Genomic DNA, 17892 nt, shown 5'->3' with positions numbered 1-17892 from the left:
CCATCCTTCCTTCCTCCTTTCCTTCCTTCTTCCTTCCTTCCTTCCTCCTTTCCGTCCTTCCATCCTTCCTTCCATCCTTCCGTCCTTCCTCATTTCCTCCTTTCCTTCCTCCTTTCCTTCCTGCCTTCCTTCCTTCCTTCCTTCGTTCCTCCCTCCTTTCCTGGACTCGAGGACAACAGTAGGGTTAAAACAGCAATATATGGATTCAGTAACATGTTAAATATAAAAAAATGAGGAAAAAACCCTCCTGAGCAAAATCTTAAAGTTCAGTTTTAAATCATCAATATGTAACGCTGTTATATGTAACTAGTTACTCCCCAACACTGCCCAGTGATGACCAAATTGCCACAATGTAGTGCAAGCTACTCAAAAAGCTGCACTAGGCTGCAACTTCCGGTAGTACTGAGAGGAAATGGATTTCATTTTCTGACAGCTACCATTTGAGTAAATGTGGTGACTCAGCGAGTTACGGTGAGATTTTCTGCTCTGCTGGAGTCCTCATTTATTTTCTAGGTTATTAAGGGGCGTATTTCAGCATTAAATAATTGCGCATTTTGCATCTTTAAGTCTCATTTGAGAAGCAATTCAGGAGGAAAAAAACCAGCAGATAAATTATTGCCGAGGAAACCTGACTTAACACCTTCCTGCTGATTTTACCGCTCGGCCTTGTGAAGAATCGGCTTAATTACCGGTTTGTTGTGAGCAGCTGCACCTTATACAATCCATAGATTCATACATTTCCACTCAACTTGAGCTTGACCCTGAACACCTCCATGTCTGTCCCAGCTGACATGTTAATTAGCGGCTGGTGCTGACGAGCTAGAGCGGGCTTCAGTAGAGAAGAGGAAGGCCGCAATTTGTCACGGACCGGTGTTCGGTTTAACTGCCTGAGCTCCAGGAGACTGGGACCTCATCAACATGCATGACTGCTCAGCCCCTGTGTGTGTGTGTGTGTGTCTGTGTGTGTGTGTGTGTGTGTGTGTGTGTGTGATTGTCGTAGTTTATATGAACACGATGCTCTTGGGTGCATTATCTCCTCTGTACATCTGCTTATTATAATGTTTGTGCTCAGTTGAGAGGTGTGAAAGCCTGTTTAAATTCCTGTGTGTCAAGTCAATTTTAATTTTTATAGCCCATTATCACAAATCACAAATTTGCCTCGGGTTGGGGCTTTACAACCTGTACAGCAATATAACACTGTCTATCCTGAGACCCTCGATTCGAGAAAAAAAAACACCTTTTAACGGGGATAAACCTCTCGGGAAGAGCAACAGAGGAGGGGGGTCCTTCACCTGGAGTGGACAGACATGCAATAGATGCTTATAGATGCGTTATTGTCATTATATTTGACATATAATAAGATTACAGGTAACACTTTATTTATGCTTTATAGACAATTTTAAAAAAAAGCACATATAGAGTGGCACCTGTAATCTTATTATATGTAAAGCATAATGACAATAAAGCTTTTTATTCTCTTCTATTGGTTGATTCTACACACATAACATAAATACAGCATGGATAACATTAAACATTGGCTATGAGAGCAGTCCAGCTGGCTCTCCTGTGATAGTATTTGACTAACACAGCAAATACTTAAGTTTGATAGCGAGGCTTGACTAATGAGTCACTACGCAGCTCTGTAATCACATTCCCACGTCGGCGAGTAGTAAGATCTTTGTTTTGGTTTTTGAGGGGCTGAAGCTAATCAGCGGCGTCTGAATTAGTCTTCGGATTGAAATCCAATTTATTCCCTTTCTCGCTGATTACAAATCCCCAGGGACGAGTTTGATAACGAGAGTGCATCGCTGTTCTGAAGGCTCTACATTTACACTTTAAGTGGATTAAAGCGTAAATGTAGAGCTGAACTTTCAATGCAAAAAAGAAATGATGGGCTATGTTGGTTAATGTTGAGCTGTATTTGTCTGAATGCTAAAGATCCTCTTATCCTCTATATGGCAGTCTGAGCGGTGCGTCTCCCTTCCTGGGCGACAACAAGCAGGAGACGCTGGCCAACGTGTCTGCCGTGGACTACACGTTTGACGAGGACTTCTTCAACAACACCAGCATCCTGGCCAAAGACTTCATAGCAAGGCTGCTTGTCAAAGACCCAAAGTATGTATGATCTCCATTACTGATGCACTGATTGATTTCATTTCCATTAATAATAATAATTTCCAGTGACTTTGAAGCTACCGAGGTCATGCTCCCTAACATCACAGCATGAGCAGAATGGAGAAACAATTGTAGACTGTTTTAAAGGAGTCACGAAGAGTTGCAGCTAATTTGTATTTCATATATAATAATCAGCTTTATTAGCTAAGTATGTTTACACATACAAGGAATTTGACTGCTGTTTCTAGTGGCTCTCAATGTATTTCTACACACTGTGTTAAAAAGATGCACAAAGACTTACAGCCACATTCAAAACAAAACAAAGCTGAACAGTGATACATATGACTATTACTATGTACATACAATTTACATATAGAAACAACACATGGATAACAACATATAATCTACAATCTCAATGGTAAATTAATCTTTTACTTATTAAGATTTTATGAAATGTGTCGAAAGTGATAAAGATGAGACCAAATAATGACTTCACATGGGTTGTTTTACCCAACCAGCAGTCCAAAAACCTTAAGTGTTGAATTTTTGAAAGAGATTGATTTAAATGATTAAACAAAATGAAGTCAATCGGACCCGTTCGGAGATGCTTGGAGATCCTGACTGACAGATTAACCTACAAAATGTCACATGTCCATTTTGGGGAATCACTACCTGAAATGTCTTTATTCTGAATAAATCTGTTGTTTCCTAGTGTAACTACAGTAAGAACTACTTAGTTTGTTAGTTAAGCCTTAGATTATCAGCAGAGTCCAATTGAGATCAAGAACAAAAACATATATTTGCTCATTTGTGATGATGCTACATGATTATGTGTTGAATCACAAAAGCAAGACGCAATCCTATATTTCTAACATGGTCCCAATAAGTAAGTAAAATGACAAAGAAACATTATAATACATAACATTATAATTCAGTCATGCATAGCAGTAATCGCTCAAACTGACTAATTACAACATTCATAAATATTATTAAAAATATCAGTAAGTAGAACATTAAACTTCATCAGAGAAGTGAGCTCAGGCCTAAAATCACCCAAAAAAGTCCTTTCTTAGTAAAGATTTAAGGCAGCTTTACAAATGTCCTTTTTATATTATTTCTGTAACATTGTGCCTCTAAATATTTGCTCTTTTATTGCTTTCATTTAAAAGAAAAAAAAATCTCAAAAGCTGACAACAAAATTGAATATAGTGTCTTTGCAGCTGCTCCAAATAAAACTCCCTTGTCATCAGAGACAATATGCCTGTTTGGCGCTCGCTCTTAAATATGAGGGCGTCTCTTTCTCTCATTACTGAGTTGCTGTAGCAACAACTGAATGGCTGCAGCTACACGTTAAGACACTAACTACCATCAAAACTCTTTTTTTTCCTTCGCACGTAATTGCTCCTTCTTTTCTTTAGAACAACCAAAGGAGGGCGAGAGGGGGATAACAGAGGTGAATAATTATAGGTGTGGAGATTATTTCAATTAGATGTGAGCTAAAGTAAGACGTGAGGCGCAGCTTGTTTTTAAAGAGGCAGTGGGCGAGACGAGAGGAGACTGTACAAACTTAAAATAATGGAGCTTTCAGAAATCACCGACCGAGAGCGTAAGAATGGAACGACTTTTTAATTGATCTACATCGAGAGCGGACGTGGATCCACTCAGCCGGAAGGAAGAGTAATGAAGATCCTCCCTTTTGTTATATATTCACTATAAAACTACACCACTTATAGTTCATTTACCACTGTGCTATGTTAATACATGTGGTATATTTCCTCATTCTTTGAAACAGGAGTTTATTGGACCCTCTGACTAATAATTTCTAAATTAATTAAATAACACTTTACGTATATGAGTTTTGTTTTGTATTGTAGATTTTTTTTTTTATTTTTTTTTTTTTTAAGATTTTGTTGGCATAGACGCCTTTATTCATCAGTAGACGACAGGAAACATGGGAGAGAGAGGGGTGTGACATGCAGCAAAGGACCTCCGATCGGGATTCGAACCGGGGTCGGCTGCGTATATGGCATGCGCTCTAACCACTCGACCACCTGCGCGCCTGTATTGTAGATTTTTGCAATGTATTTTTCATAGCATGTTTTTTTAAAACATAAAAACATATTGAATACAACATTTTTACGGTCCTGCATATAGCTCATATCACCACCTTCAAACTATTTTATGCATGATTGTTTGTATGTATTTTCTCTTAACATACCCTACTCAGCAGGGCACCATAAAGTCTGAAGAAACATGTCAAAGAATGATTGATATAGTCCAGAATAACTTGAGGTGCCTCACAAAGGATATCACATTCTGCTCAAACTGTGTACTGAAGATATTTGACCCACTCTGTGACTTTATAAGACTCCTGTGTTCTGGAGGGAATCTTTGTCAGTGTCTCAGGCATGCAGACATGAACGGAGCTCGTATTAAAACATGTATTAAGACAGAACTTCTGATTTGATTCATCTTTGCCGTATATCTACACAGGTTCAGACTAACACATGATAATAATACGTCATGCACAACAGATAAATGACCTTCCGTACCTGCTGTATCTAATTTAATACACACATTTTTTCAACAGGAAGATTAATGAAGATCCTCCCTTTGTTATATATTCACTATTCACTATAAAACTACACCACTTATAGTTCATTTTCCACTGTGATATGTTAATACATGTGGTTATATTTCCTCATCTAGACTAGAGAATCATTGCACGACCTTTTAAAGTTTACTGTTACCTGAGTCGGTTCAGTGAAGGTTTGTGGTTTTAACTTTGAATCAGGTAATACATGAAACAAACTGACTTACTGTAGATAGGAGGAAATGCTGTGTGTACTCAACCACAGCAGTTTCCCCAGTGGTTATACTGGCTTACATTGAACGTCGTACCGTAACTATTTCAGAACAATGTCTTGTTGTTCTCATTGTCGGTTACAGCGTTGGTGATCTGGGATGTGGCATTCAGGGACTGAGGGAAGTGTTTGTACTTTCAACCACACCAGTTTCCTCTTTTATCATCTGTTAATTAATCACAGACTGTCATTGACAAAGATTTAACACAGCATTACAAATGTTCCTTTTTACACTATTTCTACAACAAGGTGCTTCTAAATATTTCCTCTTTTATTATTTTCTTTTTTAATAATGTTCATTTAATATAATAATCTCTTTGTGAATGTCTTCTTCTCCAAATTGAGTCTCATATCCATTTGAATACTTCATATCTGTGGGAGAGGAGTAAAAACACACAACATCTGTCACGTAGATTGTTCTCTTTTTACTTCGGTGTTCCCAAGAGTTTGTCTCAAAACCTTATTTGAGGTTTGGTTGAAGGGGAAGTATAAAAAGTTTCACAAAGGAAATAAGAAGTTTGACATCGACAAAGGTCAACAGAGAAAGAGACATTAGGTCATCGCTTGCGTCCTCAGCTGGGATGAGTTACAGGGCCGTTAATGCGAATAGGGTTTTAATTCGTAGGAATCTTTTTCATTCATATGATCAAGCAGCGATATTATGACATTTGTACTATTTAGGCTTATAATTTATTAAGTTTTCTGGTAATGCATTAATAATGTGAAATTTTAAACCCATGTAGCTGCGTTGGTAGCTCCTTCAGATACCAGTGAGACAGTTTAATTTAATTGAGACAGTTTAGTTTAGATGGATAAATCAGTGAGTTTGATGCTGCATTGTATTGTGAAGAATTTGGAGCCAGGTTTAACTTTTTTTGCCAAATGACCCCGGTGTTTTGGTTTTCTTATTTTTTGCTAGTGTTGTGTCAAGGCAGTAGCATCATTATAAGGAAGCTGTATGTTCATATATTCATAAATATCAGTCTGGACTTGAGATTCACCACAGTTTGTTAAAATGAGGTTTGAGTCACAGTACTAGCAGAACAAATATGCATGTGGTAGTGTGTCTTCTCTTAACATTCAGGAAGCGTTGTGATGTTTTTATAGCAAGATTAAATAAATATTAGTGTGTCATGTGCGATTAGTGACACTTTCTTACATCCGTCTGCACACAGCTCTGTTTGCTGTCGGTATAAAGTAACACCTGGTTCAACGTGTCCACAGCTGTCATGAGATATTAACAACAACCAGCATCTCTGACTATAAACAGGATCCATCAATCACTTCTCATCTTCTACTTTTTTGCAGATATAATTGACTGAGTTTGGTTAAAGGTGAATTCTGCTCGTACTTCTGTGTCTCTGTGGTCATCCATAGTCATTGAGTGTTGAGGCTTTGATTATTAAAATGTATTTATTAAATGTTTCTCGGCTTCTGTTCACAGAAAGAGAATGACGATTCAGGACAGTCTTCAGCACCCCTGGATCAAGGTTAGACTCTGATGCCTCTATTTAATTTAATTGTGCACATTTAATTGAATCTGGGTCAGTGACAAATAAGGGTTGGCAAGATGAGCAATTCAAAAATATATTTTTAAATAATGGTCTATAAAGCAGCATCAGGTTTGTTCAAATGTACATTTTGTATTTTTGTTGGTTATATATGACATTTGCACCATTTAAGACTGAATGCTCCTGAAAATGTCATATGGTGTAACCACAAAAGAATGATAAATATTTATAACAATTGTATTCCATTAGCTTTATTTAATATAAAAAGTTATAATGTAAGATCATGCCAAACTAGTTGATATGGTGTTTTATTGAGGATTTAGTGTTTTTAGCAAATTGATTTATGTGGTACAAAGTTTTTATGGTTACACCACTTAGACATTTTTGCCATAATCGTCTAATATATTCTCTCAAAAAGGATTAAAAGCAGAAATTTGATGCTGGGTCCACAAAAAAGAACATATGCAAAGTATTCATACATTTATGTTCATATTTTAACCCCTTTAAATTTGACTAAACCACATGAACATAAAAACTATATCACTGACCCATATACAATACACATTTTTTGTAATACAGTGAAGCTTGTTTTTTTGCTCCCCATAAATATTCTCATAAGTTTTTTCTGTCGATTTGTTTGTGTGTTTTGAAACCAGCCAAAAGACACTCAACAAGCACTGAGCAGGAAGGAGTCGGCTGTCAACATGGAAAAATTCAAGAAGTTTGCAGCTCGGAGAAAATGGAAAGTAAGTCGTTGTTCTTGAATACCATCAAAAAAGACTTTACACACTCAGGCCTCAGGATAGAAATAAAACTACATTACTTTAACTCATCATGTCTCTACAACAATACACTGTGGCAGCTTCTTGCCAAAACGTCCCCACCAGTTGCTGCAGGCTCACCACAATCATCAAATTTACTGCCAGTGATGCTTTAGTGGTCGTCATCTTGTCTGTTTCTGTTCATCACGACTCACTGACTGACAGAGTGACTCAGCATCGCTCGTAGCCTTCAAGAAACGCTGGATTGTTTATCGGTGGTGGTTTGGCAGAGCTATCGTGCCATGTCTCTTGTCTTCTGCTCGGGTTGTCACTGTGAGCTTTGCCACAGTGGCAGCTTCTGGCTCCCTGCAGTAACCTCCATTTGACGCTTGATTGTTGTTGATTTATTTCCACACATAAAACTGGCACCAGAACATAATAAAGGAAAGAATACAGATTGTTGAGGCGACGTTGAAGTGATGAAACGTGCCATCTTAAATAAAGTCAGACGGCAAATAAAATACAGCTGTAGTCAAGCCAAAATTCTTTCAAGTTCAAATAGAGTCCAGTTCAATACCAATAAACCTGTGTGCCTGAGTCTCTTTTTTTTCTAGTGTAAAAATCATTATATAGAGGTTTCTTAACCCTGTAAAGTCTGAACCCTCAAATAATTGGCAGAAAATTGTAATTATTTGAGACAGGAGTTTATTGGACCCTCTGACAGATCATTTTTAAATGAATTAAATAACACTTTACGTATATGAGTTTTGTTTTTTATTATATGAAATAGATTTTTGCGATGTATTTTTCATAGCATGGTTTTTTTAAACATAAAAACATATTGAATTTTGAACATTTTTGATTTTTACAGTCCTGCATAAAGCTCATATCACCACCTTCAAACTTTTTTATGCATGATAATAATATGTCATGCAAGACAGATAAATGACCTACCGTACCTGCTGTATCACATTTTTTCAACAGGAATTTACCATAAAATAAGATACACAATATTTAGTCATTCAACATTGCATTGGTTTATCTGTGTATGACATGTATCTGACTGTGCACATCAGGTTTTCAGGAATAAAATATGATCACACTGATGATTCAGAGCTCTTTGAAACTCATGTATTCTCCTGACATTACAGGGTTAAGGGTCAACAGAGATGTAGATGGCTCTGCACAAGCTCTGTGAACATTTACAACATTTTATCAATGCATAGCAGGAAAAAGTCAAGTCACCTGACAATAGGAAGGCCATTTGGTTATCAGAGACTGAATAACACTGAGTAAAGCAAGTGAAGTAGAGCAGAAGATTACTTTATGCCTGCCTGTTGGTCGCCTCAATGTAACCTGACCTGAACTTCTTCTACATACTCATCCTTGAACTGCTATTCTTCTCTTTTTCCAGCAATCCGTCCGACTTATCTCCTTATGCAACCGCCTGTCCCGCTCCTTCCTGTCCAGAAGCAACATAAGTGTGGCGCGGAGTGACGACACATTGGTAAGCTTCAGCACCACATCTCAAAAGAAGAATCCCCAAAAAGGGCATTAAAACACAGCAGAGGCAGGAGAGACTTTATTTCATTATTACAGCCAAAGATCTTGATCCAAATTCATTAAGTTGATTGGGTTCACAGCGTTTAACACCATCAGAGATGTAGAATGCACTTGAGTAAAACATCTATGTAATTAACAGGTCTGGCAGCTTAATGAAATTCAGATTGCTTTTATTGAAGTGCATTTCCTCACCGAGACCCTGAGCTCTCAGTTACAGCTCTGGTATTCTTAGCTCCACAAGCTCTCTGAGAATCTTGAGCTATTACAACGTTGATCTGTTCGTCGTCACCCCCCACCCCCCCCCCTTACTTGAGTACAGGTCAGGTGTTTTTGGCACTGTAGGAATTTGAGTGTGTACAACCATAACACCAGGTTGAGCTTGTAGGAATGTGCCTCCAGTGAAGGAAACACTTGTATTTCTCGTAAATGTACGTGTCAGTTTGTGTGATTGTGGACACAAAAGAAGGCTTTTATGTGACTTATGTGTGTAACGTCTCAGTCTGTAAGTTCATGTCGACGAGCCTGAGAGATGTAAACACAGCAGCGCTGCTGAGGAGCTTAATTATTTACTAAGCATTGCCAGCAGGCCAAGGCCAGGCCTGTTTCCTCATCAAAGGATTACATACCAACTCTCATGTCGCAGGTGAGATGACAGGTAGATCGAGGCATGCTGAAACCGCTGCGCCCCCTGTAGTCCAAAAACCGAACAGCAGCAGGGATCAATGTTTACAAGTACAAGCTCTCTAATACTGTGAATCTGCGTCTTTATCGGCTGAATCGTTTCAGGGTTAAGTGCCTTACTTCAAGGGCTTAAACAGACGTGGGTTTTAGTTTATTGCAGCTGCCTCGCTCTGTAAATTTTCAACCAAGAAGTTGTTTGAGTTCTGCCTTCAAGGCTGAGTGTCAGAAGGCGGAAGTGAAGTGTACACATCTGTGACGGAGGGATTGATCAGACTGAGAAATGATAAATATCAGGGCAGCGACTGACGAGGATTTAAATTATTTTAATCTTTCATTGTTTATTTTCATTTTTTATTTGGCTCCAGTGCCCCTGAGACCCTCTGGAGGATAAACAGTATAGAAAAGGAATGAATGAATGTTTAGTCTATAAATGTGCCAAAATAAAGCTGTGAAGTGGAGGAAGCAGCTATTTACAGAAGTAGTTTTTAACCCTGTACATTTTTATATCATTTCCTCCTTTTCCTGTAATTTAGAAGCACAGATCTCCTGGATGAACCAGAATTGGAAAGTTTTATCTTTAGTGTCTGCTTATATTCAAATGTGCATCCAACTGAGGTTTAAGCTTCCTAATTAGATGTTTCTTATCAAATCCACCTTGGGAGTCACAGTTTACTTTTTTTCATTATTTTTTGATTCAGTTTTTATTTAATCTATGAAATAAACAACTACTGTATGTTGTGACACAGCAGCTTACTGTATGTACTGACAATACAACCTGTAGAGCTTCATATCCCACCGAGCCTTAGACGTGCTCCAACTGGCAATCACTACCTGCGGACTATTCAGGAAATTATGGGGATATTAACTTTTACAACCTTGACTACACACAGTAACTTCTCCCTTGCAAGTCCATAATGAAATATGCCAATCACTGTTTCCCAAATCCCAAGGTGACCAAAACACATTTAATTTACAGTTTTATAAAACAGAGAAAAACAGCAAATTCTCACATTCGAGAAGCTGTTACTAATTCATTATTGGCATTTTTTTTACTCACTGGCCAAGCTTAGATTTTTTTGTCAATAAGTGAAACACACAGAAATGGATGACATTGTTGGCAAGCATGTAAGGTTTAGCCAACTATGCAAAATACCTCCAAAAATAACCTTTTGAACGACAGGAGAGCATTACTCATCCGCTCTGCATGTCCAAGTTTTCCCAGTCTGCTGATCTCTCTGTCATAAGAGCACATCTTAGTTTTCCAGATACCAAACTCTTTACTTTTGTTTATGAGTATTTTTGATGTGACTGTCATTGACAATCATTCATTCTGGGATGTTTCTTACTTGTGGATGTTTTCTTCTTTTGGTGGAGGCTTTCACTACAAGCCTACTCTGAAAATAGTACATGGGTCAGTGACAAATAAGAGTTGGCAAGAGGAGCCATTCAAAAATATCTGAAAAAATAGTTTTAAAAAAGCATCAAGTACATTTTGAATTTTGATGGTTTTATGTTTGAAATGACATTTGCACCATTTTTTTTTACCAAAAGTAAGACTGAATGCTGAATGCACAAAAGAATGATAAATATTAAATGTTTTATCTACCTACAATGTATTTAAGTGGACTTTTACTAATAATTCTGTGAATCTTCTAATTTTTTAAAGAATGTAAATGTTTCCTGATCTCCATGATTCTCCAGATTAAATTTAATATTTACAACAATTGCATTCTATTACCTTAATTTGATATAAAAGGTTATAATGTAAGATCATGCCAAACTAGTAGTTATGGTGTTTTATTGAGAATTTAGCATTTTTTAGCAAGTTGAAGTTTTTATGGTTACACCACTTAGACATGTTTGCCATAATCCTTTAATATATTCTCTAAAAATGGATTAAAAGTTATTCATACATTTATTTTCACATTTTAGCCCCTTTAAATTTGACTAAACCACATGGACACAAAAAACCATCATTGACCCATATAGAAATAGTACCTCTCCTCCTTTTTTAGAGGGCAGAAATCTCTAAAAATCCCAAACAGCTGCATTCACACAGCAGATCCCCAGCAGGCAGTTTGCTGCTCGTACATATTTGTGTTGTGTTTTGCAGCTCTGCGAGGTGGTTTTAGTCATGGCTCCCCCCCAGCAGGGAGGTTATGTCGAGGAATGTAGCAGGAGTGTCACGCATGGCCGAACAAATGCCACATCAGCCCCGCCTTCTTTCCCTCCTCTCCCTCTCTCCTTCCTCACCTCGCTGCCTTCCTCCTCCTCGTCTCTTTGTGCAGCAGAGCGTCGCAGCCGATTTCTGTGCCGTCAGACTCACTCTGGTTGAAGGTTATTGGGTCACATGTCGCAGAGGGAAAAAAAAGTCTTTATGTGATGAATCTGAACTGTGGTTGCCAAAGGAATCCCTGCTGGTTCTTCTACTGATGTTCCTCTTCTTGTTTGTTTCTGTGTGTATTCATGCTTGAGAAAAAAAAGATGAAAGGGAGACTTACGGGAGCATGTGATAGAAAAGAATTCACAGGATTAATGTTTCATAGGATTAGACTATCTTGTTAACAGTAGAAGAGTGACTGTCTTTCCCACCCATCCAGGATGAGGAAGACTCCTTTGTGATGAAGGCCATCATCCACGCCATAAACGATGACAACGTTCCCGGCCTGCAGCATCTGCTCGGCTCCCTGAACAGTTACGACGTAAACCAGCCCAACAAGGTGACCGACGGAGAATACTACTATCCTGTCTTCCGACATCCAACCTCAAAAAGAGTCTCACACACACACACACACACACACACACACACAGTTCAAACACAGTAGATTTAGCATAATTTACATCCTCATGGTTTGAAGAAAAAAAAAGCCATTAATGTAATTTCTTTCTTCAGCTACACTCCGCTTCCCTCTATCTCACTGCTGTATATGCAAATTTAGTAAATGGCTATAAAACAGCTGATTGGTCAAGGATCTCACATCCATTTGTCAGGGGTGTCAACTTGTTTCAACCCTTCAGCGAGCACGGCTGCCTCTTTTAGCGGACTGAATGGAAACGTTCTTGATCACGAGATCACACACACACAGTGAACTTTGAGTAGTCTGTGAAGTCAGAGTTTCATTTTAGATGAGTGTAGGAAAGATTGAACAGAGGGGAAACAGAAGGTTGGTCCTAATAGAGATTGGTTACTGTCTCTCCAGAGTGTGTGTCTGTGTGTGTGTGTGTGAGAGAGAGAGAGAAAGATTGAAGAGGTGAGGATATGGTTGTTTTGTGTGTTTTTGTCATTATTTTCAGTTTTATTTAGAGCTACATCTAGTGTGCCAGACATCTCCCACCCACCAGCCCAAACAAGACCAAAAAAAAGAAGAAGAGAAAAATCCAGTCAGACATTTTAGATATTTAAATACATGCCTATGACTTGCAGGGTGTACAAATGTGCATGTGGGGAAAGTGACATTCACCTGAAAGCAGGTGAAAAGACAGTTTTTCAAGATCTTTAAGCTTTCTGTTCATTAAAAGGCAACAACAGAGCAAATCACCACAGCCCAAAAGAACCAGTTTATCATCCAAGTGTATTTCTCTGTGTCATAAATAAAAGAAAACCAGCAGTGGAAATGAAAAACACAGATGGATGTTTTGAAGTGGAGGTCAGAACTGTAACCTCTTTACGAAAAACAAATAGCGAAGTTCAAGTATCAGTTCAAGTATAGAAGTTGTCAGTTTTTTAAAGTATGTGTTTATATGTAAAGGTAGAAAGAAAAAAAACAATTATAAAAATGTTCCCAATTCACATCACAGTCAAAATCCAGAATTAATAACTCCCACGTCTTGATTCTGTGTGCTGTTTTGACGGAGACGCTGTTTGTTGACAGCTGATGAGCAATGTGTGGGACGTGATGTTATTAAGCTCAGTGAGGTGTAGAAGAAAAGAGAAGTGGGAAGGGAAAGAGGAGAGGGAGAATTAGCTATATGGAGTGGAGGGGGACACTGCAACACTACAGATAGTGACAGAAAGCCTGAGAGAGGTTTCTGAAGAGTCAGTGCTTTTAATCTTCTTCTTTTCTTTTCAAGTTGGCCAATATTTCCATTAGCACCAATAATACATGACACTCCAGGACACCGAAGAAATTGTTACTGTATAAAACCTGAGATGCAACTCATCTGTATAATTATATGTTGTCAGATTGAGGCGTACAGCTGCAGCTTTAAACACATCGCCACCACTTAAAACTGAAATGAGTATGTTTGTGTATATTACAGCACGGGACTCCCCCTCTCCTGATTGCAGCAGGCTGTGGAAACATTCAGATCATCGAGGTGCTGATGAGAAAAGGTGCAGAGATCCAGGCTCATGACAAGGTAAAGACTCGTCTGTTTGTTGTAATCAGCGTGGCTCTGACAGCCAGCTGTGGAGTTTAATAGACGGGCATTAAAGCCGTCAGAGCTGCAGTAATGAAGGCTGAAGACTAAAGAATGTGACACTGTCATTTGGATTATGATGGAGGCTATCTTTACTATAAATACATGCACCCATGAACTCATTGCACTCTGTGTACTTTGTGCTGCAGAGAATAGCTACACTGATATACAGTCGCAGATAAATATTTGACTTATCAATCCATATGTGCATGGAATAAGAGGGTTAGGGTTAGGGTTAGTTTAAATAAGAAACATTTCCATATCTTACATCTACATACAGTGACAGATCATTATCAGTGGCATTATGGTCATCATAAATAACATGAGATAAAAAATTTGAATCATATCAAGATGATTAAATCGTATCTTTTTAATGTTTTACAAATTAATGTAGTCCAAATTCATGATTTTGAGATTCTAAAATAATAAAAATGAGTGTTTGAAGCTCGTTTGAACACACTGGAAGTTCTTATCTAACGTAATGCATAACATGAACACTTTTTTAAAAGTAAAGTCTGAGCTCATTTTCTCATTTTTATCTTAAGCTTGATTAATTCCTTCGTTGCATAGCTGGAATCGACCTTGACTTGAAGTTTTTGTGTAGACTACTGGCCCACATCACAAAGTAGAGCTTCTGTTGAGATGAGCATGCCTTTCTATCTAAATAACTGAGATACTGTAGATTAAACAGAAAATACAAAAAATTAAATGCAGTACAAACTTTCTACTAAAATGCAAGTTAGAAAAAGCTTAGTCTTATAATGGTCTAGTATAAATCATCACAGTGTAGTCAGTGTAAAAATGATAGTTATGTACAAATTACTGACAGTGTGCCACTACATTTCTAGCAGGTTCAGTACCCTAACCCTTACCTTTAGCAGACATTCAGCATAAACAACATCTAAATTAGCTAATTCAGCTGCTCTAAACTGTTAATACAGGATGCTAGCACATCCTTAAATTAGTCTTTGATGTTAGTGTGTTGTTCCATATTTTAGAAAATGTGTTCATATTATCTGGCTGTAGACACAATTGTATAGCGCTTGGTTATATAGCAGAGATGAGTGATAAATCCTGGCATGTTCTTTTCTGTGAAACCTTCAGAGTGGAGCCAACGCTATCTACTACTCAGCAAGACATGGCCACGTCGAGACCCTGAAATTCCTCCATGAAAAGAAATGTCCTCTGGATGTCCAAGATAAGGTGAATCAAGTGCTTCTTTTCCACACACACACACACACACACACACACACACACACACACACACACACACACACACACACACACACACTACTTCTCACCACACTCAGTTATCTATCAGCAATTACTCCTCCTACCCATCAAAACCATGGACAAGCATTACTTTGATTTTCCAAAATGTTCAAAAAATACACACACAAACACACACTGATTCACATGTTCACTCTCACCACAGTACACACCTGGGGAGAAAACCAGTTACTCTGGCATTTTATCAGCTTATTTGCTGTTGCTATAGAAACAGGTCTTGCTGAGAAAGATGGGTTGTGCTTGTGCGTGTGTGTGTGTGCCCGCTTTTGATGCTGGTAAAGCCTCGATCACTGTGTGCCTGGGCAGACAAAATCCCAAAAGCATTTTCCAATATGTTCAATCACTGTACCTGCTGGTGGTGTCCTCTTCTGTCAGAGAACACAGTCCTCCTCCACCAGACCAGAGCTAATCTGCACCACAGGCACTTTCCTGATCATTATCTTGTTCCTCTGCAGGGATAATTAGAGTTGGTATATGTATGGATTTTAGTTTAAAGGATCAAAAAATGAACTGAAATGATCAACTGAATGTGAAGAACAGTTTTGCTGTTATGTCAAAGACTAGGATGTATTATGTTAGCATGCTAATCGGCTAGCCCCGGCCCATCCTGTCTCCTAGTGCCACTTTGTACCTTCAGAGGCAATAGTGAGTCACTGCAGCATCCAGTCTGCTCTCCATCTAACAAATTGACTGTATAAAAGATGGATGTCATTACAGCTCCCCAAAAGTGAAGCCAAAACATCTTGATTGCCCCCTGGTGGCTGGCTGCAGTATATGTCATAAATCCTGCCCTCTCCATGTTAGCTAAACTAAAAAATCTGATTTGATTTCTATCATTTTAGGCAGTTCTTATCACGCTGATGTTTGTCCAAGTGCTTATTGTTTTGAACTAGTTATTTGCCGCCCTCAAACCATCAGTTAAGGTGGGAAGGCTGAGGAGACTCTGGCTCCAAATGATGCCACACAAGCAAGATGGCAGCTCCCATAAAGGAGATATTTTGGCTTCACTTTTGCATAGCGGTATGAAGTGGAGACATGTCATCAATATTTTAAAAAAAACTGTCAGTCGTCTAACATGAGAGGACGAAGAATTAGTCATTCGGAGTGCCCTTGTAGCTGAGTGGTTACAGCACATGTCATGTACACTCTGGTTCAAATCCGGCATTGGCCCTTTGTTGCCTGTCATACCCATGTCTCTCCCTCCCCTTGTTTCCTGTCAGCCTCTCCGCCACTAACTGTACAATAAAGGCAAAAAAAGCTGATCTATGACGCTTAATTAATTTTTAATGTTATTTCAGTCAAGAAAGGAGGGGGCGAGGGGGGTTTCTTAAGATATGGGTAGACACCTTGATCTTCTGGTGATATGCTGCCCCCAGTTTGTTTGGAGTGTGGAGTATGAAGTCGACAGGTGGCTAGTTCCTACATATAATATCTTTAAAGTTAGTTCATTATGCTATAACCTTGAATCATGGGTGTAACTAAATAATTGTCTTATGGGAAGATGAAAGTCATTAATCTTTTCAAAACCTTTTAATACAGAGGCTCTCTAATTACATTTGTAAAACTTTTTTTTTTTTTTGGTCTCCTACGTAAATCCATTAGATTTTATTCGGTTCACTCTCCCACCTACAAGCAAACACGGCGTATAGGGTGTCGTTTCAGATGAGCAGCTTCTCCTCTGACTGGCAGATGTAACGTTAGAGCCGATGGATTGATTTCCAACGAGTCTGATGTCTGAGTACATGGGACAGTGAAATGTGACTGTCTTCTTTAAGTGGAAGTTTGCTAACTGGGGAAATAGTATGACTCTCTGATAACAGGATGAGGCTTGACATATTCTCCAGGCAGAAAAATTACAAATACATGGTTACATCTTTCAAAGAATTAGTGCAAGGATACACTCCACCATCATTTGCCAGACTGAGAACATAGTTTTTAATAAAATAAAGTTAAACACAAACAATTTGTGGTTTCTTAGCTATTATATGAACATAAAAAAATATTTATTGGAGTCAGATTAAGTAGGTAGCGCTGGTTAGTTAAAAGAAGTGATTTTCAAGGCTCTGTGGGAACAAGTATACAGAAAACACAAACTGCTTTAAAACATTTTCTGCATGAAAGCTATTATTTAGAATATTTATTGTTAATTCTCTGTTGTTGTCTCTTGCAGTCTGGGGAGACTGCTCTTCATGTGGCGGCTCGCTACGGCAACGTGGATGTGGTGAGCTACCTCTGCAGCATCCGGGCCAACCCAGACCTGTCCGACAGAGTAAGTTAATACACGCATGAATACACGGAGGCAACATGAAGACATTGATGTTATTAGATAAATTTTCTTTGGTTCAAAAGACTCCAAAAGGTTTTTCATCTCTTTGTGTTTCTGTCTCCAGGAGCAGGAGACCCCGCTCCACTGTGCTGCCTGGCACGGATACTCCACCGTAGCCCGAGCGCTCTGCCAGGCTGGCTGCCACGCGGACGCAAAGAACCGTGAGGGGGAGAGTCCACTGCTTACTGCGTCTGCTCGGGGCTTCGTTGACATTGTGGAGTGCCTGGTGGAGCATGGGGCCAATCTGGAAGCAACTGACAAGGTGATCACCTGTGAAGTCTTCAGCACAGATGATTTAATGTGGCTCAGCAAACTTTTTAGTGCAACAAGGAATTAGTTTAAGGGCATATTACACACATTTT

General features: G+C 38.7%; 1 protein-coding gene across 1 annotated transcript in view; it reads left to right on the top strand.

Moving 5' to 3' along the window:
* dapk1 (death-associated protein kinase 1) overlaps nucleotides 1-17892 on the top strand; it is a 94535-nt gene that overhangs the window by 52433 nt on the left and 24210 nt on the right. The window contains exons 7-15 of the mRNA XM_053326092.1: nucleotides 1963-2115; nucleotides 6424-6469; nucleotides 7147-7236; nucleotides 8666-8758; nucleotides 12096-12215; nucleotides 13756-13854; nucleotides 15019-15117; nucleotides 17375-17473; nucleotides 17595-17792. Coding sequence (XP_053182067.1) covers nucleotides 1963-2115; nucleotides 6424-6469; nucleotides 7147-7236; nucleotides 8666-8758; nucleotides 12096-12215; nucleotides 13756-13854; nucleotides 15019-15117; nucleotides 17375-17473; nucleotides 17595-17792 — 997 coding nt within the window. The remainder of the gene's footprint in view (nucleotides 1-1962; nucleotides 2116-6423; nucleotides 6470-7146; nucleotides 7237-8665; nucleotides 8759-12095; nucleotides 12216-13755; nucleotides 13855-15018; nucleotides 15118-17374; nucleotides 17474-17594; nucleotides 17793-17892) is intronic.

The sequence above is a fragment of the Scomber japonicus genome, chromosome 9, assembly GCF_027409825.1.
Source record: "Scomber japonicus isolate fScoJap1 chromosome 9, fScoJap1.pri, whole genome shotgun sequence".
Classification (NCBI taxonomy): Eukaryota; Metazoa; Chordata; class Actinopteri; order Scombriformes; family Scombridae; genus Scomber; species Scomber japonicus.
The sequence above is the reverse complement of the archived record's forward strand: the minus strand, read 5'-3'. Positions and strand labels throughout refer to the sequence as shown.